Consider the following 24,358-nt stretch of genomic DNA (forward strand, 5'->3'; position numbering starts at 1 on the left):
GCTTTATTCACCAAAGTGTTTACCCTTTAGGACCCAACGCTGTTGCATGCACCTTAAATACAAAGTATTAATCACGCATACAAAACATACCATCTACACAATATTGTAATGTTTTACATCACCAAATACACTCTGGTACACGTGGTATCCATGGGGACATATTTGCTCACATGACCAGACACGGCCCGCTGCTCCTGTTGAAGGCCGACAACAATGAGTGAATAAAGAGAAGAGCGCCACGACCCCTTTTCATCTGAATGGAAAGCTCTTTTCAAATGAAATTCACACAAGTAAATCTCCGCAAACCTTTGTGTGGTGGGAGCTTTTGGAGCTTGTTAGCTGTGTTGCACAGGTTGCTTTTAGGAGTATAAACTCAAAAGAGACCACGTCTGGAAACAGAAACGAGAGAGGAGCCAATAGACAACTTGATATTTTCCATTCAACATGTATATTTTTTAATTAATAATATTCCTCTAAACAAAACGAGCTAATGTGCCAGCTTTCTAATCAAAGAGAAACAAAGATGGGGGGGGGGGGGGTTGTGTCCATCCGGTTTCTCTCTTCCTCTGCACCGTCCCCTGCAGCCAGCAGTTATACACGCAGACTCTACGTGGTTTGCTTTTGATTATTGAGCCCTGTATCTTTTCTCTGGCCATACATCTTGTTCTGCCGGGCCTCCCAGGGGCTTCGGGACATCCAACACCAAAGGCCAGCTCCGGACAAGGAGGCAGGGACAATAGTACCTGCAGGTCCCTATCCGGGCTGGGGAGATACCGCTGGGGCCTCGTTTGACAAATTGTCCTTGTCTGGCCGCATGAGAGAGCGGGCACGGCGGTAATTGCATATTTCCCTCTAATTGCATTTGTCACATGTGGGTCTGCTGCCGCGGAGGCAGGTCTGAGGACCTCCTCGGTGATGTGTTGAACCAAACAGCTGAACTCTCACCTGCACACCGCAAGAAGGGGGGCGTGCAGGAAGAGGCCTGAAAAGAGGGCAATAAATTATGCAAATACAGCAGGGGCGAGAAATGCTTCTGTATTTTTTTTTATATTTTAATCCAGAATCAGAATATGATGAAATATACCCATTTAAATCTCTCAGATATGTTGTCTGATCAATCATCCATAAACCATATATATATTCAGTTAATTAAGTATAAAAAAGAGAACTTTTCCTTTTTGGGGGAGAAAACCATTTACAGATTCTCAAAAATCGTTTCAGAGTGATGTTCTGTAGGTCGACTTATGGTTTCAGCCCCGTTCCTCTCTGCTCCCACAAAGTTCCATGTGATGTGTTGGGGTGGCGGTGGGTGGTGGGGGGGCCGAATAATAACGAGCAGCCCTCATCTTGGCTTCTGGTGCTGCGTGATACGCGGCCGGCCTGCTGCATTATACAGAGGGGTTGTACAACTACATTTTAATCCACTCGTGTTTCTGGCCTGATAAAAGGATTCTCTCCATCTCTTTCTGTTTAATTCACACTATCATCAATCAAATGTGTCCCTACTCCCCCCCCCCCCCCTGCCGCCCAAGAGCCCAGCACAGCCCCCCTCTCGCTCCCCGGTGTCGGGGGTCTGCAGCAGATAGGTTGGGGGTCCCCCGAGGGGGTTAGGGACACGACGGACTGGTCACAGATGCCACCGAAATTAAAATGCAAGAGTCTGTGCAAGGTGTTACATTTCTCAGACATGCTCATTTGCAGTAATATCTGGGCGACGTAAAGAGGCTTATCTGCCATTCCACATACGACTCTCACGAGATTATGTGAATATGATTAAAACATTTTTTTTTTTTTTTTTTAAAAGCACGCTATTCGGGAAGCGCTGTCGCCACAGCGTGGCTACAAGTGTGGAAGATTCCCTGCGCGGCAGACACACGGTTTTTGTCTTCCACCATTGTCTGCACATGACAGTCGCCACAGGCTACTTAGTAATGAATGTGTGCCTGTAGCATGTGTGCAGCCTATGAATAGAGTAAATATGCACGTCTCCGCACAACAGGTCAGCGTCTGAACACGGCGAGAGGAGAATATGATCAACCGCTCAAACTACAAAGGAATTATGTATAAACAGCGGCGCAGTCTGTGACTAAAGTGTCACGCGAGGACGTCTGATGTCCCCGCGTTGCCTTTTTGTCTAAATAAGGCTGCAGCTCTGTGTTCTTCATTGTCTTTCATGGATAAGCCTCTGATGGTAGCTGTCTTCACGTGACACATGAATATACGCTCTGCTGACAGGTAATACAGACGGTAACCAAAATAGCATGTTTGTCACGAAAGCCCATATTGGACTGTTGCGTTGACATTTTGATAAAAGCGAAGCGTTTGTAGCAGATTGGTGAATGTAACTCCTTTACCATTGAATAGCAATATTATTTAGTCTCACAGCAGCGCATGTAACGGTTTATTGTTTTAGTAAAGGCTAAGAAATAATGAATAATATATGTTTGTATGGCACTTAACAGAATCCAAAGTGCTTTTAAAAGAAGATTGAAGACGTGTACAAAAATCACTTATTAATTATTTTAGATTAAAATCTTGAAAGGAATGCTGTAATGACTTACTTTCTAAGGGGTGTATCGTGTCTGTGTCTTTGTTAGTTCCAAGTCCATTCAGAGGCCGGATTTTACTGCTTTGTTATCTGCTAAGTTATCGTAGCGGCAGCTATTACATGGTGAGTTGTTAAAATGGTGAGGTAAGCTCAGAATGGCACTCGCGTTACAAAGTAATGGCTCACTTTCTCGTTCCATCCGTAAAGGTCCTGCCTATCGATCTCGTTTTTCTGCCCGCGGTGACGGCTTTACACGGAGGCTGCAGGAGCTTATCAAGTAAAGGTCCCTCACAGACCTAGTGTGCTGTCAACATCTTATCTGCATGGAAGCCACACACCTCCGCCATGTGGCATTTTGTTTAAATGAGAGACGATGCAAACATTTTGGGGGGGGGGGGGGGGGTTGCAGGTGGTTTTTCAGCACAGTCACCCGGTAATAAGACAGCAGGTGGCAGCTGTTGAAAAGAGGAGAAAGTGAAGCTACAAATCTTCTTGAACAGTCCAATTTGAACAAAGGATTAGGTGCCCGTCATTAATCAAATAGGCTAATCTTGTAGATCTGGGCAAGTGGTTCCCAAAAGTCAATAGAGCTATAATTTAATCAGAGGATGCCATCATAGTTTATGGAGCAAAATGGAGAGCTTACAGATGTGGTCTTTTGCAATTGGCTTTCAGATGATCACCTCTGTGCACAGCAGGCTTAGTGGGACCAGTTTTATGTTTTATAAATCCGGCGGAAATATTGTCTCAAATTGATCTACATACAAACATACACGCATGCATTCATATAAATATATATATGTGTATATATATTTGTATCAATGTATATCTATATCATAATTACTGGCGGGGGTTCCCGTTTTTTTTTTTATTACTAGTAATTATTAATTAATTAATTTTTTCCCCTTTTTCACTTTTTAATAAAAAAAATCCTTTTAACTGGTTTAGAAAAGATGGTGATCCCAAATAGCAACTAAACTTTACATGCATATGTATATAGGTAATAGAAAGTTACTATGGTTCACTAACATGAGTCCTGCTCAGTGTAGCAGTCGCACTTCATACTCATAGTTTATGGGACAAAAGTATAAATATTTTATTGGGAGTAAATAATTCAACACCTGTGTATTCCTTCGCGGTTCACTAGCAGCTCAGATCCAGTCACTTCAAGACATCTTTTGTGGATGGAGAGCCCTTCAGCCTAAATGACACTTGGCCAAATAGCATTTAAGTACATGCTCAATATTTTAACAGGGCCACGCAAGGAAGCGATGGAGGGGCTGGGCGGGTCCTTCTGTAGAGAAGAGGAGGTGGAGAGGCACAAGCTCTTAGTAATGATCTCTGCTCAGGTCTGATCATTAACTCAGAGAAGTGCTGTGTTATTGTTATTATTGTACACACACATAGCAAGAACTTTGAACATGTTTTACATGTGCATGCATTACAACCTAAATAAGTATTCATATTTTTTACAGCAAAAGCTTCCTGCATGACAACATTTGTGACATTTACAGAATTACAATTTTGGGGGAATTAATTGTCTAATACACACTGATTCTGCATTCATTTTTGCGAGGAGTTTTGAGATTATTACCTCACGGACCTCACAGACCTCACGGACCTCACAGACCTCACAGACCTCACAGACCTCACGGACCTCACAGACCTCACAGACCTCACAGACCTCACAGACCTCACAGACCTCACGGACCTCACAGACCTCACAGACCTCACAGACCTCACGGACCTCACGGACCTCACGGACCTCACGGACCTCACGGACCTCACAGACCTCACGGACTTCACAGAACTCACAGACCTCACAGACCTCACAGACCTCACGGACCTCACGGACCTCACAGACCCTTACAGCCACATGGCTCAATGTCCACCATCTAGTAGTAGCTACTCTATTCTATGGATCATATATTGTTTACATGTTTGTGTACTAAGGTTGGGCCGAGCCGTGGTGTCACTATCTCAAAATGATACCCGTCTTCACCAAAAACCCAGATGTCCCAGTTTCCCTCCTGCACCCAAACGCAGCATGCACTTGTGGACTCGCGTGGAGCTTCACAGTCAAATTGAACCTGATCCGTGCACAGACGTTTAACAATGTGTGAACAAATACAAAAGAATACCCCAAATATTTGTAGACATTTGTATAGAAAGAAAGCTTTTGAAAGGTTAAAGTGATTTGATCTGTTTGGTTAAACATCTGCACGTAAAGTGATTTATGCTTCTTTAATTGTTTGTAGTTGGACGCATGCATCGGGAAGTACCCAATAGTACACAACAAATACTACAACATTTGCAAGTTTTACTTTTGGTCTGAGAGTATTCTCACTCCCTGCTGTGTTTAATTAGGTTTTGGACAACGGAGCTCTTTGGCCCCGAGAAATACGATAGACCCGTCTTACACTTACTAGAATATAGTATCAAGTCATTAATGGCTTTTGGGCTTTTGGAAAAATATTGAATATTTTCAGCAAAGTGTAATTTAAAGAAGAAATGCGTTTAAAAGATTAAAAGAAGGTTAAGAGATAAAATATTTTTTTATTGAAAGCACAGCGGGAAAGTTCCGGTAATCAAATTTAGCAGAAGCGTTTTCTGAACTTCCACCGGATGGGTGTTGAAACGGCCATTGAGGAAGCTCTGATTAACGCTCTGTTGATGAGAAAATTAACTTATATACACTTCATTATAAACCCGGCAGACCTCAAGGACCCAGACTTTTATGAAGCCGGGACCAGATGTCATCCAGCCACAGCCCCAATTAATCTCCGGGCCTTGCAACACGCCCCTAGAAACACACGCACAAAAAAAACCTGATTGGGTGTGCAAGGCAGAGACAGTGAGCAGAAAGCGAGGGTGAGAGATGCTATCCGGGGAGCAGCCGGCCCTGGCGAGTCTGCACAGGGTAAGATAAGAAGGGGGGGGGGGGGGGGGGGCAGCCCGGGTCTCAGAGAAGAGGCTGAGGTTATTCATTGCTCCGCCGTGAAAGCTTGAGAAGATTACCCAGAGCCTGGTTGGCAGTGATACAAGGGGGACAGGCAGAGGGGGCCTCCCTCTCACCCCTTTGTTCCCCATCCATCTGCTTGAATCTCACAATGGCTCATCAGGACCAAGTAGGGTGGAGGGGTGGAGCAGCAGAGGCTCGCAGAATTGGGAGGAAGTGAGCCGATGGGGTGGGGCTGAATGGGAGGGATGGATGGGTGACGGCGGGGGGGGGGGGGGGGGGGGGGAACCTGCAAGACATTTGGAGGTAATGCGAGGCAGAGCAGGGAGAGTGGAGCTAAAAGGGAGGAAGAGATGGGGAATGAATCCTGGAGCACGGCGCTTGTTCAGATTGAATGAATGGTGCCGCGGCTGACGAGCTCCGACAGACTACATCGGGAGAGGCCAGGGGGGGGGGGGGGGGGGGGGGGCGGGGTTCGCATTGTTATTTTCCGGGAGGTAATGGCTGGCAGCTCCTCTTCACTCTGAATAATCAGTACTTTGGTTAGACTCAGACGCCACTTCAAACCATGATAAATACACCACTCCAAATCCCTGCCACCAAGAGGATAGCATTTGTCTCTAAATGCCTTGACCACCATATTTATCTTGTTGAGGAATGATCAGATGATGAAGGGTGCTTTCTTCCATCACACAGGTAATTATAGGTGTTTTTGTGCAGAGAAAAAACACCAGTAACAGCTTACCTTTACTGCAGGGGGCTGTCCAGTCGTCCCACTGGGCTGATGGTGGTGAGGAATGGTGTTAATGGCGAACATGGATCCAGCTCATTCTTGCTGTGTTATTATCGTCGCCCTCACAGCTCCCTGGTACTTTACCGTAATTATTTATTCAACGTGATAATGATTCACCGTAAGCTGCCACTGTTATTGTTGATTCACCGCATACATTTTAGGGGATGGAAGGGGGTGGGGGGGGGGGTGGGGGGGTCAGGACCGCTGCGGGCTTTTCTTTAGGGCGATAGGAGGGCACCTCTCTTTATTCAAAGTGCCGCAGCTGCTTCTATTACTGGCAGTTCCTCACAACACGAGGTTCACCTTCACAGTCCGAGGAGTAGCTCGATCCATCAACGATTCATCTGCTTCTGGTTCTAGAGTCTTTGGGTCATGTTGACAGATTCAATCAGAAAAAAAGGGTTTGTTAAGCCCTGACACCCGGGCGGACCCGTCCTTTGATTGTTATCAGTGTAACTAGTTCACGTGTGACTGTATGAATGGCTAGAGGCTGTTGCACTGCTGAATATGAATAGCAGGGCCAATTACTTTGGCCCAGATGGAGCTGTGTGCTCCTCGGGAGGAAGGCCTTTCCTCTCTCTGTAGTGAGTGAAGAGGGGACATTAGGAAGTAATGAGCTACACAAATATGACTTTAAAGCTGATATCACATTTTTGGATCAGCTCTCAACTCACTGCCCTATAAAAACAAAATGGTTTTCCCGGCTGCGACAGTGGGGGGGGGGGGGGGGTTTCCTTCTCGTGATTGTCAGCTAATTGCTCGGCTAACAAATGGCTCCGATAAACTGTCGGCTGCTTCGCAACTTGAACGCCGGCAAACCTCCGGGGAGACGGTGCCGCGTTCTCGGCATCCCAGCCGGCCGGGAATGGACTGATCGGACGCTGCAGTGGAGTCCGTCTCCGTCTCCCAGAGGAGCTTTTACTGGGACATTCCCAAAAGAATCCCATCTCAAACCGAGCCAGTGTAGCTGGCGCTCACTCACACACACACACACACACACACACACAGTGGACATATGGCCAATCTCCCATCGTCTGCTGTGCTATTTACGGCTCAGTAGCCTGTCATTTTTTATGCTTCTCAGAAACCAGTATGACACCTGTTTGAATTCTCCATGAAATGTTTTTTAATGTCTGCGAGAAAGCTGTTTTCACTTTAATCTTTCCCTTCACACCGCTAATTATTGATTCTTTTTCGCATAAGATTGACAGCAGTGTTTTTGTCGATGGAGATTTGGGCTCACAATGATTGAGTCAGCTGTCAGAAGTCCGAGAGTCGGAGAACCGTGTGCTTTCGGAACGTTAATTAGAGCAGTGCTCTTCACACGCTGACAGCGTGCTGCGGCTTCATTCTGGAGAACCGCTAACTATCCAGCAGTATCACCTGTGTGAGGCTCATTATGGTATCTTCTTGCTCCTCTGTCCTCTTAAAATATTTAAAGCCTATCCCAGCATGCATTTGGGCAAAAAGCAGGAAGACAGAGTCAGTGCTGCGGTTCCTTTTTTTGCTTTATTCAAAATGTGCACTTAAGGATGCGTTTGCTCTCTTCGAATCATCGCAACATATTTGATGCAAACAACTGTCCGTTTAATCCGCCATGGTCATCTTGGCTGTGATTGGCTGGACTTGGTCCAGCTCGCACCGCGCCTCCCGCCCGGTGTGAGCTGGATGCGCTCTGCCTATCATAAGCAGGTATACATAATGGATGGATGGAGAGATGGAAATTTAACGTTGTCTGATTAACACGGGCTTTCACGTGGAATACGATTACGTGCTTATCGATTTTATTCATAACGCGGGGAAATTGGAAAGTGAACCAGTTTCAAGGTCGTCCCTTAAATAAGAGCCAAACTACCAATACTTAAGTCACAGTGGAACAGCAGTTAGAGCGTCTTTATCTTCTGTAATGACGCGTGTTTCAAGGTGAGGCGTCAGATCACCGCGCTGTTGGATCAGGAGGACGAGGGGGAAAATGAATACGTTTTGGAGCTTTGCCAAGCTTTTTGCCGAGAGAGATCTGAACCGTCTTCTGGCGTTGGTTCCGCCGCGTTCTCACAGGATAGCGCTTAAGTGCAGCTTTAGGAATCGGGCACAAACAGGGTTCCTTCACACATATTTATCATAACTCAACAGATGGGACACAGGATTTGAACTTGATGTTACTATGGCGTTAATATATATATATATATATACATTTTTGGAGCATCATGTTGTGTTTACTGTACAGTTAAAGTGTCATTGTACGTCATTGGCTGAAAAGACAACTGTGAGAGTGACATCAGATGAGCACACAACGCATTTTGTTTTGCCGTAACAAAGCGCATTTCAATTCATTCAAGATTTAAATCTCCATGCAGGGGAAAATAACCCTTCATTTTACAGGGTGCAAATTTCCTCACCATTTCTGTGGGAGAGAACAATAACATTTTGTACTACTTAAAGGGGAAGTGGAGAATTCTCTGTGACGGTTAGTTTAGTTAATAACGTTTATGAGCAGGAGTTGGAATAACTGCTCCATTAAATGAACTATAACTAAGTGCTGAATAGAGCTTTCTTTTGCTGTCGTCCCTTCAGTGTAAAGTGTAAAGAATTGACCACAGACCTGAATAGGAGCCGTTTACATGTGAGCCGTTGGGATTCAGTGTGTAATATTTACAGAGTTTGGCTCTGCCCTAAAAGGCACCGGTTGGTAACCAAATGAGCAGAAGCTGAAACAATGAATCTTCCTCAGCCTCGGCCTCACACGCCCCACCAACAGCAAGAGGACGAAAGGGAAACTTCACAGTTGCCCTTTCTGTGTTTATTCCTCCCCGTTTTAACTCATTCATTTGACAAGAATGCTTTGTTGTGAGATCAAAGGTTGTTTCACAGTATAAAAACCGATATTTGCAGGGAGCTCTGTGAACCGTGAGGGGCGAGCGCACGCTGCCCAGGGGGGCCGCAACGCCCTGGATGTGGAATCATCTTTTGTGCACTGTGCTGAAATGTCTCCTTCCTCCACTGGCAGCCAATAGAAAGAAAGAATGGACCAAAATATCCTCCAGGACAAAGATTGGTGTTAGAAAAATGAGGGTAATAAATGGAAGAAAAGATGAGCTTGACATGTGCACAAAGCGGTGTGTGGAAACTAGTATTCAGTGGTAGTTATTATGGCAGTGTTATTATTATTTGGCGCTTTGTCTTGCAGCTCTAATGCTTTAGTCAAAGTTTGATATTGGGACACATTTGGTTTGAAATGACTCCTTTGTTAAGACCGCTTAGTCTGGGAATGACCGTAGTGTATAGCAGCTAGTGTACATAGCAACGAGGAGGATTCAACCCAAAAATAAATCAAACTCTCCACCCTCTGGGACCTTTTAGAGTCCAACTGTTAATCCGTCCGTCCTCTGCAGATTCTGCTCTGTGACGTCCCGCTTTTCTTTCCCCTGCTTCTGACTTCCCCCAAACGAACTGGTCTCTGTGTTGTTTTGTGGAAATGTACTGAAACAACTGTTGCCTTAGGTCTTTCAGGCCAAATAGAACCAAAAACATTTCCTGAAATTGCTTTAATCTTTTAGGGCATAGGAAAAATATAGAAAAATTAAAAAAAGAAAAATCATCTGGAGCATGTACTGTCAAAGTCAAGAATCAGAAATAAAATATTGAAAAATGTAAATATAAGAACATTTACTTAAAGAAATATGTAGTATATCGGGGTTTGTTTTTAAATAAAGAGCTCCACAGTGTCTCAAACCAACAGGAATGTGTGAAAATAAGTTCATGACATGAACATTTGACCTGATTGTGGAGGGATCAACGTTTTGGCAATCGATCTGGAGGAGAAATCCTCCTCCGGCCCATTAGACAGCTGAGAGTCTCCCGCGTGGCTCAGAACTGCCAGCGCGGCTCTCCACGACCAACTCGGCAGCCTCTTTAAGGGGATCCCAATGATGAGCATAGCCATACTAAGCACAGCTTGCACCCCCAACCCCCCAACACCCCAACCCCAAACGCCGCGGCTGCCTGCTCTGGAGGGAACAGGAAGCGGCGCTCGGGGGTTTAGAGTGTCACCCTGCAGGCCGCAGAGTGCTGAGTCAGTCGCCACCGACAAGGTCTCCTCGACCTGCGTCCACCCTGCCGGCTGAATTATTCATCACAGCAGAGGAAAGCACTGGGGACCCTGCTAATTTCTCAATGGGATTGTTGGCTGTCCTCGCAGCCAGCGGCCCAATGATAAGCGTCGGAAGCCTCACTCCCAGCAGTTGGACTCTTTGTGAAAAGTCTCCCCGAAAAGGCTGCCTTCGAGGAGCGAATCAGCATCAGGCTCCATCGAGCGCGCTCGGCACCATCGGGATGAGTGCGGAAAAAAGGCGGCTTCGAGTTGTTTCAGAAGGCCCGGGAACTCTGCCAGTTGTCGTCATCGGACAGAGTGCGTCTGCGTCCGTGTCCTTTGCGTAACTGGCGGCGAGCCAGCGAGGCGTGCAGAGGTCAACTTAGCATATGACATTCTCCCCAGCACCGAATCCCCTGTAATGAAGTGGATCCTGTGAAAGTGGAGGGAGGCCAGAACACGACACATTACAGTTTTTTTGCCCTCCGCAACCCTTCAGAGAGGGATCGATAGTCCGTATGAGATAATTAAATGAATCATTAGGGAGTAGAAAAAAAAACAACAAATGTCACACAGATTTAACACAAGTACAACACAATCACAAGGGAGAGCGTACGGGAAACCGTTCGGAACTCACGTCTTTTCCGCTATCATTTCATCATTAATCAATTGCTCGTGGCCAGAAGGGCCCTGAATCGGGTTACAGATCCACCAGAAAGGTTCAATATTTACAAGGTCAGTGGTATCAAAAGTCTCCTTCCCATGAGATCTGTGGAGGCAGACATTCTTCATTATAGCGCGCCGCTCAGAGACATTATGGTCCGTCGAGGCCAAACATTTTCATCTTCCGCCCTCAAGGTGAAGGCTTACATCATGTTTGTTTTTTAAGTGTGCACAGGGAAAGAAATGAGACTGTTGGTAACAGACACGATGAGCATAGGAGACAAGAGTCTTTCTGTCGTGGTCATTTACGTTGTTCCTCTTCCTCTCCCATCAAATTGCACTGATAAAAAAGACCCTTTAAGGTGTGAAACTCAACTCTTTATTACAGACTCGAGGTCCAGTGACACAACGCATACGTATTTAATGCTGTCGGATCAGCCGCACAATGCCGACTCGGCAGGATATAAACATCTGTTGTTACGGTGTGTTGGAAAGACTGCATCCATTTTTTTCCTTTTACTTCATGCGTATCTCTACATGTGTTCATAGGGAAGATAACGGGTGCAACATGCTCCTTTCCTCAGAACGCATAGATCCAAACTCCCCCCAACCCCGCACCCCTCGAATGCTAATCTTTGTGCTAATTACACACCGAGCATCTTGTCACAGTTGTCACCTTTCCCCGCTTTAAATATTAGTTTCATGTTTCACGACCACAGAGGGAGGGAGCGAGCCACACCCCCCGGGGGCAGCGGCTCCTCGGGCGCGCGACCACAAATCACAGATTTTTCCGCAGCCTCCCACTCCTGACGCACGCACGCACACACACACACACGCACGCACGCACCGACGCACGTGTGCGTTCAGACGGATGCCGACCTGTTCTCCGCCCGCCCACAGCCTCGCAGCAACAGATGGACGGCCTTGAGGCAGAGCCTGGGAGACTGGTGCGAGGGTAGCGCTGCCAATTGATTGCTAAGATCAGGTGTGCGTCTACACAAAGGCACCTCCTGCTCTTTTCAAGTGCGCCGGGCGGTACTCGCCCCCTTCCCCCCCCCCCCCCGGGACGAAACGAGGAGACGCAGAGAAACAGTGGCATCTGTGGCAGGTACTGATCCCCTGACCGAAAATCCAGATAATGACATACCTCCACCATTTGTTGCGGTTAAAATCACTGTTGCTCCACGTGTGTCCTCCAGCAACATGTGCCGGAGCGCGCAGAGAGAGAGAGAGAGGGGGGGGTGGGGGGGGGGAGGTGGGGGCTGCAGCTCGTAGATCAGCAGTCGGCCGGTGCTGGAGACGAGCCAGCCGGGGAGCAAGGCCGGATGAAACGGTGTCAGCTTTTATCTGCTGCTGATCCAACCTGCAACCATAAATTGGGCTGCACACTTTGCATCGGGTCGAAGGTGGATTAGAGCACACTGCATCAGCTAATGAGCATATTTATCGGTTTTCTTCTTTTTTTTTTTTTTAAAAGTGGTTTGGTTCTCAAAAACCCCGAGAGCAGCGTTTTATATTGTGTCCTGTGAAACGCCGTCAAAAGAGAGAGACAATTGTCCCCCGGGACACCTTGATCATGACGCATTATTGCACTTTGTCCCCTGCTTCCCTCGCGTTATAGTTTCAGCTTATTGTTAACCTATTTTACTGTATATAGTGAAATGGCTGACTTTAAATGACGATTGAGACCCTTTCAATTGAAAAGATTTGAGAGTCGAACAGTAGCGTCAGCTGTTCTGAAGCCTCTCGGCTCGTCAGAGACTGAAGGAACGGAGCTGAGAACCAGGCCGAGACACCCAGAGGCCCGAAGCTGAACTCACCTGAGAGGAAACCCAGGTACACACGGGGTAAACTGCCAGCAGGTGGGAGGGGGCGGGTGCAGGTAACACGAGCGGCGTCGTACAGCTCTGATTTGAAATAGAAGTCCTCCACGGGCCAAGGACACTCTTCTAATAGCCCGCCATGCCGCCCGTCCTCCGGTGTACATTCATCATATCTCCCAGTATTTTTTGAAAGGGTCCTTTTTGCATAAAGTGCGAACGCAATCAGCACCTGCGGGCCGGGGGACAGCGCCGGCGTCTCCCGTCCGACGCGTGCTGCATTTTTGTGTGGAGAGCCCTTCATTTAACTCCCGACGGGGGCTCGCCTGCCAAAGAGAAACCCGTCCGGCGGGTTCCTTTCCGATCACAGAGCCCTCCTCCTCATCTCGATGTTCATTCTGCTTTGATTTCTCCATGATGAGGTTACGAGGTTTCGATTCATATTAAGTACTTTTTATGTACCACAAATGAAAAGTGATGATATGATTGAAACCAACGCACTGCTCTCCGTACACAGATGTTCGCCCTCTTTTCTCTGTTTCAAGACACTTGATACCGTTCGGCCTCTTTCTCAAATGTCTGAGAAAGCGAGACCTTTGGTGACGTGAACAAGTGTTTTCCGCGGGCCGTGATTTCGCCGTGTGAAGTGCGGGGAGAGCGTTGAGACGAACCAATCATATCGCCACCTGTTCGCCAAAAGCTCGACTGACGCGCCGAGACGCGCAACCTCCACCTGGCTGCGAGTGATCCCGCGCCGTGTTTCCCCACAACGCGGCTCAGACGAGCGCCCACCCCCCCAACCCGCTACCCCCGGCCTCAAACATCAACCAACGGGGGTCTCTCCTTGATCCCCTCTCCTCTTGCTTTAGTAAACACGATAATGGCGGCGGCGTGTTGGTGTGGGCTCCGTGTTAACACTGTGGCTGTCAAAGGCCATCAGGCCCCTTCAAAGGATGATGGCTCTCTAAAGTGGGCTCTCTCGGTAGCAGCCATTTTCCACTTGACTGGCCCCACACACGAGAGGGGGGGGGGGGGGGACCGGTAGCCCCGAGCAGCTGGGCAACTGGTCACTGGGGGGGTGGGGAGAAGGAGATGAATGGGGCTGCGTGTAAGAGGGAGGAAGGGAGGGGGCTAATAGCAAGGAAGGAAGGTGGGTTTGGTATTTTGACCTAAAATACACCCTTTAATTTACCCTCTAAAACACTCCTGCTAATGCACCTGCTGCTCGGCTGGCTTTTACACCTCCACCCAGCACCTCCGTGTACGCTCACCGGCCTCGGCGGTGAAACATCGTTTGGCGCGTCAGCTAAAACACCTCGTGGCTCAACCCCCCCACCCCCCCCCCACCCCCGGGGTAAAACCTGGCAGATCCCTCGCACTCCTTGATGAGAAACAGGCTGCCAATATCTCATCAGATGCCGGGGACAAAGGCCCGTCGAGGTGTCATGATGTGAATGATAATTCGGCGAGTGCGCGTTTGCTCGGGCCATATGGGCCGGGTCGGGACCGGCGGAGCGGGATTTCATAAATCATCTCCTCGACACCGCATCAAGGTTACGTGCCTGGCCGTCTGTAGCCTGTGAATTGCCTTTGCATTGACAATGCAAAGCACCTCCGCCGGGATTTAAGTAGTTCAGGAGCTATTTATGGCCGGGAAATTAGGATGACCTTTTCCCAGACTGTGATAATGGCACCTTTAATATAAACCAATCCACGCGAGTCAAACGTCTCATTGCAAACTGGGAAAAGTGAAGCATTTATACCTCGAAGCTCGGCGCCTACAGAAAAACTAGCCTTTGTTACCCATCCACGATGCTGCACGCAGTGTGGAGGTAATAATTAGCTCACCGTGGCAGGGTAACAAGTTAGCACCCCCGTCCTGCTCTGCAGCTCAGTAATTGGGCCCCTCATGTGGCACAGTCGGGCCCCAGAACAAAGGGTTCCCAGAGGGGGAATCTACGCTGACCCATCCTGAACCCTCCACAACAATGACAGGCAGGAAGCATTTACATATGCTGACAGACTTGTCTCCTCCTAGGGTGGAGTGCTAGGCACTTCATTAAAGCAACATCAATACCTGCTGATAGAAAACGAGGAGTGGGCCCATGTGCATCGCTGTCTGCTCCCAGACACTATGGTGAAATGACATTGCGCTGTCACATCCAATTTCAAATAAATGGATGCCATTTATTAGATGGGTTGTATGCGAGTGTGTGCAAATTGATGAGAGCGCTGCTGTCTGAGCTGTGCATGTCTGTGAATGGCCTGCACGCATCAGCAAGCGGTTCTGTTCACCTGAACGTCAGCTGCCGAAATCTGTCGGAAATTTGCTTGACCCAAGCGAATTTTAAGAACTAGCCAAGCTCTGTTTTTTTTTTGTTACGGGTCAAAAACACGCAAACGCACAAAAACACAGTGCGGCTCTACTTTGTGTGTGTGTGCGCCCCTCGCTCAACATTCATCCATACATCTCCCTCCTGGCACCATGAATTTGTTCTCTTACCCAGTTGAAGGAAGGGTGAAGCCCCCCCAGATCCTTCCGCAGACCCGCAAACCCCCCCCCCCCCCCCCTTTATGTGACGTGCTGCTCATTTAGCTGAGAGGCACAGTCGAGCAGCGGCGTTGGGTGGGGGGGGGGCTCTCTGGGAGCAGATGGACCTCTCTGTGGCGTAGCAAGCGGAGCCTTCACATGGTGGAGGAGGTAGAGCGCAGGATCTCTCACAGGGCCGGGGCCGAGCATCCAGGTGGCCCCGGCCCCTCCTGACCAGCTGGAGGAGCGATGGGACCATCTGACACCCGCAGGAAAACGATACACTTTTCTTAGCCGCTTTGTTTTGTCTCCACACAAAGGCCCTGAGCCAATCAAGGAATTCGGCTAATGAAGCTAATGAGAATTCAACGTCATGTTGCAATCCTCAGGTACTCGCTCAATGAGCCTAATCTGCGATTTCTATTTCATTTCAAGACCAAAATATTTTTTTAAATTAAAAAAAACAAAAACATTTGTGTGATTTCATTCAACGGCATTCCTCAAATCCACGTCAACATCCATCCGCGGTGGTTCTGTGCGGCTTACGCACACGCCGCAATGTACATTCAACAAATCCAAGTGAGAAAGTCCCATCTGTGCTTCTCCTCCACTGATTCCGGGCCCTGGAGGCTACGCCGGGCTAATTGTGGCCCCATTTTCCTCTCCTTATCTTTTTGTTTTTACTCAGTGTCGGGGTCAGGGGAGCTCCCAAGTGACCAGCGGCAGGAGCAACAGCTACCGGCCCCCGCTGAGCATCAGTAATTAGAGCCCTCCTCCTCCTCCTCCTCCTCCTCCTCCCGGCCGGGGAACCTCTCGCTCTCCTTCTGAAGGGCAAGGGGGCAGGGAGGAGGAACAGCTGCTGATGGGAAAGCACTCTCTGGTTCCCATGGATGACCGGCGTCCCTCCGTCCCTCCGAGGATGTGCACAAGCATCTCTGATCAGGATGACGGGGGGGGGGGCGCTCGGACCAGACACCAGGATGCGTCTGGCTTCTCTCGGCTGTTCCTCTCTCCTTTCTGTTTGTTTGTTGTCGCCGTTTTCACGACCTGTAGCCGATATTTATTCTGTGGCTGGTTTACAATAGAAAGCATTTAAGTCCGTGTTTGAGCGCCGTTAATTCAAGACTCACAAATGTGCAGTAAATTACGATAAGTGGACCATAACATGGTGACTTACAACGGTCACTTTGATTCAAAAATTAAGCTAGACTTTTTTTTCAGAGGTGGTGGACGATGATCCTAAATGTACCACAATGCAAACATTTGTGTGTGCTTAAATAATTAAACCGTAGTTCCAAATTGACTTTGTTACTTTCCAGTAACTGCACTTCATCCGGTCAAGTGCGCTGTGTAGATGTGCGTCGTGATCAGGATTTGTGCGTTTTAATACACAGAAGTGTGCTTGCGCCATCTAGTGGGGAAATAAGATAGCAGCTCCATGATTGGTGCAATGCTCTGAAACCACTGGATGAAAGAGCTCCCTACAGGTGTGTCACTTTGTTAAGATTTCATTTGAATACTTTAATAGCATTTTCCATCACTGTTTATGAAATGACTTTAACACGCTTTAAAAGTTTTCAACCATCCTTTCTTTACCAAACGACTGGAAATAACAGACTCTCGGTCCAAGATGAGAACCTCTAAGGGGTTCTATGTTATATAATACTTTTTAGAATAAAAGATTGAGTCCATTCTTGTATTGTTAAACTGTGTATTAAGCTGTAGAACCGGCAGCGGGTTAGCTTAGCATTAGCACTGAAAAACAGGGAAACAATGAACCTGACTGAAATCGACATACCAACCCCTGCAAATAAAACCAAAAAACACACACAAACTGTAGTGGTCGTTAAGAAGATGATCTGCAGAGGTGCTTCTCCCTCAATGTTTTACATTTAACAGAGTCAAGCTAGCAGTTTCCTCTCGTCTTAATGCTAAGCTAAGTAACGGACTCCCGCCTCTAGCGGGCAGATCTTCTCATCGCACCTCTGAATGAGCACACAGCGTACTCCTTCAGCTCCAGACTCCTCTGGATTGACCATCACGAAGGACATCGGGTGCTGCAGAAGTCCCCCGACTTGAACAGCGGGTAGACGTTGACCAGAGGGAACATGGCGAGCGAGCCCACGAGGGAGCCCACCTGCGCCGCTGCTCCGCACCAGACCAGGGCGCTGTGGCTGCGGTCTCTCAGGATGACACCAACCATCACTTTGACGTACGACAGTGTCCCCGTGAAGAAGAGCCAGGAGAGCACCTGGGGGGAGAGTCAGGATGCCGCGTTAATGGCCCAAACGGGTTTTACGTCATCAGTTATGAGAGCAACAAGGTGTTTCGTGTGGAACTTTGACCCGTGCATTTCGCCAATAAAGCCACAGAGAAATGTGTTCGGGTCTTTTTGTGTGTCGCTTACAATGATCATCTCCCCCGCCACAGACCCTTGAAGCAAAGGACAGGGACTCATAGCTGCCATCGCCATGTTGTAGCTGCCGAATCCCGTCCCCAGTGCCGTCATCACGCCGAGGAACGCCAGCGACCTGAAGACAAACAGAAGAATAAACTGCGAGAGAAAAGATAAGTTCTCTTTCGAAAGGATAGTTTGATGGATTTTTAGTATCGCAACAGCTTCTCCGACCCAATACAGGTGTCTCTTGTGTCTCTGTACCTGAGCTTTACATTTCCACAAGACAAATTAGTGCGGGTTGCTTTCTGTCTATGTCTATGTTTGTTTAATGCAAGTAAAAAAATTAAATGAAATTGAATTGTTGCGAATTGTTAGCTATAGATTCATCAAAAAATGACCATCCCTATTTTGGGGTTTTGAGTATTATCCCAAATGTTAAAGGGTTTCTGAATAAATGTCTCGTCTGGGACACAACGAGGGCCCTGGGAAACCTTAATCCATCCCAGATCTGTTCACCTGTTTTGGAAGAACATTGCGATGGTGCAAGCCACCGGGTTGGCCACTGATGCCAGGGCAGCAGAGAGGTGATAGGCCAGGTTCCCGTAGGACTTGCTGGAGTACGTCTGCACGGAGGGCAGCACGCCGTTAGTTGCGCAGTTAACCCACACCACCATGAAGTAGATGAAGGTCAGCTGGTACACCGAATGTTTCGGGCTGGCCGACAGAGGCTCCCTCCGGGCCGCCGCCACCGCCTCCCCCGGGCATTTCACGCCCTCTCCGGCAGTCTCTGCACCGGGGTTCTCCAGACCGGAGCAGACGGACGCCACGGCGTCTGGCACGAGGTTTTCGGTGGACAGATCGAACGTCCGGGGGAGCCGGTTGAGTGCGGCGAAGGCGGCCAGGCTCACGCACATCATCGCGGCGAGGAGGACGAAAAACACCTGCGTGGAAAAGTTGGGAGGGAGATACTCCGTGTGCGGTGACCACGATCCGCCGTCCGTGTGGTTCCCTGCGCCCTGAGACGAGTTCACACACTTGGCGACGCCCACACTCTGCGCCAGGGCGACCACGCCGGGGATGAATCCGCTCAGCCCCTCGCCGATGAAGTACGTGGTGATGTAGTTCGCCGGGAGCTGCATCATGAAGGGCAGGAAGGTGACCGAGGAGGTGCAGTCCACCAGAGAGAGGAAGAAGGTGATGACGAAGAAGGCGGTGCTACGCCTCGCCCCCGCCACCACCGTGGTCTTGTCCCAGAAGAAGGCGAGCAGGACGCAGGAGAGGACGCCGATGGAGAGGATGCAGTAGATGATGACCGGCTCCTTGAGGCGACCCGGGCGCAGCCTGTGCATGAGGGTGACCAGCAGAGGCCCCACGTTGGCCAGCTGGACGATGACCGTCAGGTAGGACGGGAGGTCCCAGCCCTCCGGCAGAGTGTTGACCACGAGCGGCAGCTCCACCCACAGGCCGTTCACCGCCACCCAGGAGCCCAGGCCGAAGGCGCAGGCCAGCAGGTGCACGAGCAGAGCCATGGGGTCCAAGGCGAGGGTGAAAGGAGAAGATGGTTCCCCCTCCGCTGCGTGTCAGGCCTAGAGACGAAGGTCAGGAGCACCAAAGCAGAACCGTGTCAAGTCATTTCCATTCAAGTTGGCACGAATGAGCAATGTGGGAGGCGCTGAAGGTGCAAAAAGAAAGCGACGGGAGGGGAGAGGCAGGAGGAACCACAGAGGGCCCGGGTTAATGGGGGGGAGGGAAGGGGGGAACAAAGAACAAATGAAATGTCAAATGAAAGTAGTCACGTGGTGGAGAAACACTACGTTTCCCTCCAGCAGGGTGTAAGGCAGCATGAGACGATACATTCCAGCGTTGCATAATTGTTGCTCGTCGGCAGATCGTAAATCACCCGATAATCCACGAGAGCAAATGTGCACCGAGGCCAACGAGAGTCCCTCCGCCGTTATCAGTAACGCCTGACAGCTCATGTGCATTAAGGCAACGCGTCAAGGTCACGTTTCTTCCTTTGGTAGATAAATCCAGTCGGAAGTCAAGTCTCTACCGACAGAAAAACTGTCACCTAAGATCACGCCTCGCATGTCCGAAGCAGCTGAGGCCATTTTCACATCCCCTTTTTACCCTGAGGAGGAATGCGGGGAACCTCGTGATGATGTGCAAAAAAACAACACAGTAAATGTTTTCCACGTCGGATAGAGGAGCTCCTCTCTGTCTCAAACATCCGCTGTATTATGTCTTTTGACAAATGCAATCACTGAAAGAAAAGTGTGTTCCTCACACAGATCCTCTGGCTTTTGGAAGAACGGAGTTTACCACAAACGCTCACTTGTGATCCGACTCATCAAATAACCCGCCTGCTTCGACAGGGGAAAGTACTCACGAGTGCCTTCGGTCCCTGGAGGCGCTGGACACGGCTCGCTGTCATCACGCGTAGGGGTCAGCGGCAGACGTGTTGTTGCATGCACGCACACTGAGGAGGATCACATGGGGCTTGTGGGTAGGTCAGAGTCCACTCCGCTGGCTCCACTGGATAACAAGTGGGCAGCGTCTTTATCTGTTGAGCTTTCAGGACTGCACCCACCTCTTATTAGGTCAAATCAGGGCCGAAACACTTCAAGGTTCCCTTGACATTTTATCTGGCATACATTCCCCCCCCCCCCCCCCACACCCCACTAGAAGGTGTGCTGCTGCAGTGTTGTTTTTGAGTTTCCATAGCCTGCAGTGCCCCCTGCTGGCCCCGGGTGACTGTGGCACTGAGACGTGAGGGATCACTCGCACACAGCAGCGTCTTCATCCCCGCTATGTGATCAAAAGTGTAAAAACCCTCTTCATCTGCCGCTTTAACCAAGTGAGATCAGTATTTACAGTTGATGTTATTCATTTGATTCTTATAACTGCTTTAACAGGCTCCCCCCCCCCCCCCTCCCCCCTCCCAGTGGACATTTTGATGTGTCACAGTTGAAAAGCCGGCCCATTTCAAGGCACTTATTTTAGCCATTACTTGAGCATAGATGCTGTGTCCCAGTAAACCTGCATCAATAACAGGCTCATCTGAATGGAATGCAGTTGTTGCAGTAATGTTGAAGATGTTGTGAAATCTAAAAATATTGTCTGCTTTGGCATAACGTGGTGTCCTCTGTGCTCGTTATCTAAGTTGTTCATGTCTATTGTTCTTTGCCTCACTCATTCTCAGTTCTGCTTTTCACTTACACTTAAACTCATCCCCCACGCATCCAGTCACTATTCATCCAAATAGTTATTTTCATGACGCCAAAAAAATTAACTTTCTTGCATGTGGACTTTTGAAATTCAAGTATAGAGATCTGGTCACATGATCATACTTATGGGGTACGTTGGGGGCAACAAAGATTATTTAGTGGCCCTTTTAGTGAGCGACGCGCAACTATGTTAAGTGGCCATTTTTTTATGTTATGAAAGGTCAAAACACAAAGGAGGTACACTCAATAAGATTATTTATGTTATTGTACAATCTGCATTTTTAACAAATAATAATACAAAAAGAAAGATTAGTAACATGTACAGTATTCAAACGATCACATCTGGTGTGGACTGAGGACACCACGTGCCTCGTCACATCGAGTCCACCCAGACCTCCAGTGAGGGGGGAGGGGGGGGGGGGGGTGACTTTCATGGATGCTCAAGTGTGTCTGTATGTGTATGTAGATTTGCCTGTACTTGTTACCTTTCAGGTCTTCTGCTGGGTGTGTGTACTGATAAATGTGTGTTTGCATGTATTCATCTGGACCTCATGTTCCGCTGTTTGATTGTGTGTGTGTGTGTGTGCGTGTGTGTGTGCGCGCTCAGTCAAGGTGTTGGCATGAGACAGGATGTCACATGGCGGAGATAAAGAGATGAAAGCAAAACAAAAACAGAGTAGAGGGGGCGATGGAGGCAGAAGAAGCAGGCGCTCAGTTGTTGTAGATCTGGCCCTCGGGCGGCTGAGGAAGCTTCGTGTTCTCCTTGCAGGTCATGAGCCGTCGCAGCTCCAGCAGCACCATCCGGATACTGTAGGAGTTCTGCCACTTGGCCAGTGCAGTCACCGCATTCACGTCCACCTGCAGGTCAGACAACCAGTGAGGATGGGTGGAGGAATTCTACACCACAAACCAGAAGGAAATATCTGGTCTATGATACAACATATCTTAACTCTTACTTCCTCAATGACCACAATCCTCCTTAATGGCATACAAAATTTAAATTGTATTGTCCTCCATCTGTGGTTGGTTTTTAAAAGCCCATTTTGATATAACGTGGTAAACAAAAAAAGAACCGGGCACTGCCACATTTGAACCACTTTTAAGCAACCACTGCCAAAGCCAATGAAAAAAAGAAGTTAATGTTCTCCAATCCCTCCTGGGGGAGATCATGTTGGCCTTAAATGATATTTTCTGGGATTCTAACTCACAAGTCATGGACATACTACAGTTTAAGTGAAATTAAGGTTCCTTAGAGTTCATGTAATGGTTGCATTGGGGGCCACGAAGCGAGACTTGGAACAGGAAATGTTCTTATCTGCCCTGAACCGGTCTACAGAGCAGGATGACGGTCTTCCTCTTCACTAATTTAGACTCACGCCATTCGAGATGTGTTACACTTTACGCGCTGCAGGCACACTATAATATTAGAAAATATGCATGAACTAAATTGTGTTCTTTCTCTTAATGTGTTCATCCGTCCAACAAGAACAGGATCATTTCCTCTTTCGAAAGAGCATAAGCCCCCCCCCCCCCCCACCCCCCCAAAGTGGAGCGATCTCTGTGTCGAACGTACCTCGCCGCTGGAGGTGTGCACGCCATTCAAGTTTATCTTTGTCACAAATTTGACAAACGGTGGGGACTCCGGGTATTCTGGCCCACATACAACTTTCAGATTGTACATCCTGTTTTCAAAGCTCGTCTGTGGACAGAGACGCAGAGAGAGGTCAGGGGACAAAATGCTAAATCACAGTTAGGACAATTACAAAAAAAGATATACAGGAATTCATTATTGCAATTACTGCAGTGCTCTGATAAAAGTCCTTGCAGTACCAAGTCGTTGTCTAGTTCTTTAGAGTTTAATATTGAGCTGCACTACATACTGCATTCAGCACTTTAAAAAAAAAAAAGTAAGCAATTGTGACGTTCAGTCTTAGGACCGTGCTTCATGGGGCTTTCTTAACGCGTCGATATCTGTTCACCTCTTTAAGCTACTAACATGGCCCAGTCCCTGTGCAAGTCACCCCCCAGCCCCCACTCACCCTCTGGGGGCCGAGGATCACTCCTCTCCAATGCGTCAGGGTCATGTCATCGTCGTCCTCCAGGCCCCAGCTCACCGTGCCATCTCCCACACCTTTCTGGCCTTCCTCCAGCTCCTCCAGCAGCCGGAAATTGCGAGGGACTTTGACAACTGTTGGTGGACAAAAGCAGTCAAGGTGATGTGCTCAGACACGCGCACGTCCAACGGTCAGTGTGCGCGAGCCTTCTGGCCGCAGTGATGACTTCGCAGTTACAGCGCGCACGCGCACGTGACTCACTTTGAGACACGCGGGAGGTGAGAGGAGAACGAGCAACGCCTTGATTGACAGGGTTATCCTCCGCCTTTTTTTTTTTTAAGTACTAGCGTTATTCGTGCGTCACAAAATGTAGGGATCCGGCTTCGACGACGCGTCATCCGGCCTCTGCGGTGGGATGCGGAGTGGCGCGCGGGGTGACCGAGCCACGCGAGCGGATGGCGCAGCGGGTTTGTTCAGGCTCGGATCACCGGCATCTCGCGAGCCCCGTGCGTGACGCTCGCAGGTCGACGGGGAAAACGTTGCGTCATCGTTGACATTAAACACTGTCCGGCTCAAAGGAGATAAATCGTCATCTGTTGACAACATTTCACGGTTTCTCGGTTTGAGCCAAAACATTACGCCGCTGTGGTTCACTAGCATCGGCGCTAACCAGTGAGGACTTGCCGGAATCATTCACGTTATTAGATCAAATTGACTAGAGTTTGAGAGGATGAACACATGATTGGTGCTGCGTGGCTGCCTAGCCGACATAAAACGCCGTTATCGACAGTTACCCGTCTAACTCAAGTAACGTTAGCTTAGCTAATAACATCGCTTCCTATTCATTGCCTACAGAACCTCCAACTTTGCGTTAGCTTGCATATTTCTACACAGCTCGCGCGTCACTAGATATTTAATATTTGACAGTCACATCGGGGTATTTAATTCGGCCGTTAATCTACTCTGCGGTTGTGATATATTTCTCTTGTACATTTACCTGATCCGGCGGCGACCGCCATCTTGTCGCTTCACACAGCGGGAGCGCGCACGTCGGTTCGCTTGTGTGTGTGCGTGCGCGTGGAACATACGCAGCGCATCGCTTCTTTTGTTGTCCCTGTGGCGAGTCAGACAATCGGTACCGGGCCTGGACGGTTATGTTCATAGAAAACATCGACCCGCGGGCTTTTATTTATCTTTCAACATATTAGAGGCTGCGTAGATTGTGAAGTCAAAACCGATTAAAAGCAGGAAGAACATGCCGAAATATATACAATGC

The 24,358-nt window shown here is 48.6% G+C and overlaps 2 protein-coding genes across 2 annotated transcripts; both read right to left on the reverse strand.

The window, feature by feature from the left end:
* Positions 1-16,758: 16,758 nt before the first annotated feature.
* Positions 16,759-20,459, reverse strand: slc52a3 (solute carrier family 52 member 3). The gene is made up of 4 exons (XM_037480901.2): positions 20,191-20,459; positions 18,318-19,387; positions 17,811-17,934; positions 16,759-17,654 (listed from the first exon to the last, which is right to left on the reverse strand). The coding sequence occupies exons 2-4, from the start codon at positions 19,328-19,330 to the stop codon at positions 17,442-17,444; spliced, it is 1,350 nt and encodes a 449-aa protein (XP_037336798.2). The 5' UTR covers positions 19,331-19,387; positions 20,191-20,459; the 3' UTR covers positions 16,759-17,441.
* Positions 20,460-21,266: 807 nt separating this feature from the next.
* Positions 21,267-24,163, reverse strand: LOC119206803 (ubiquitin-conjugating enzyme E2 variant 2-like). Its single transcript, XM_037457584.2, has 4 exons — positions 24,080-24,163; positions 23,068-23,216; positions 22,602-22,727; positions 21,267-21,886 (listed from the first exon to the last, which is right to left on the reverse strand). Exons 1-4 carry the CDS (start codon positions 24,099-24,101, stop codon positions 21,740-21,742), a joined length of 444 nt encoding a protein of 147 aa, XP_037313481.1. The 5' UTR covers positions 24,102-24,163; the 3' UTR covers positions 21,267-21,739.
* Between the last annotated feature and the right edge of the window lie 195 nt (positions 24,164-24,358).

This window comes from Pungitius pungitius, chromosome 1, assembly GCF_949316345.1.
Source record: "Pungitius pungitius chromosome 1, fPunPun2.1, whole genome shotgun sequence".
Taxonomy (NCBI): Eukaryota; Metazoa; Chordata; class Actinopteri; order Perciformes; family Gasterosteidae; genus Pungitius; species Pungitius pungitius.

What these genes read in the sequence shown, in the direction of transcription:
- slc52a3 (XM_037480901.2), bottom strand. Translation starts at nt 19,330, where the DNA reads ATGGCTCTGCTCGTGCACCTGCTGGCCTGCGCCTTCGGCCTGGGCTCC. An exon ending in GCAATGTTCTTCCAAAACAG is followed by an intron (nt 17,935 to 18,317) that starts GTGAACAGATCT and finishes GTTTGTCTTCAG; the next exon opens with GTCGCTGGCGTTCCTCGGCG. An exon ending in TGGCGGGGGAGATGATCATT is followed by an intron (nt 17,655 to 17,810) that starts GTAAGCGACACA and finishes CTCTCCCCCCAG; the next exon opens with GTGCTCTCCTGGCTCTTCTT.
- LOC119206803 (XM_037457584.2), bottom strand. Translation starts at nt 24,101, where the DNA reads ATGGCGGTCGCCGCCGGATCAG. An exon ending in TGATCCTCGGCCCCCAGAGG is followed by an intron (nt 22,728 to 23,067) that starts GTGAGTGGGGGC and finishes CTCTGTCCACAG; the next exon opens with ACGAGCTTTGAAAACAGGAT. An exon ending in TGCACACCTCCAGCGGCGAG is followed by an intron (nt 21,887 to 22,601) that starts GTACGTTCGACA and finishes TCTGACCTGCAG; the next exon opens with GTGGACGTGAATGCGGTGAC.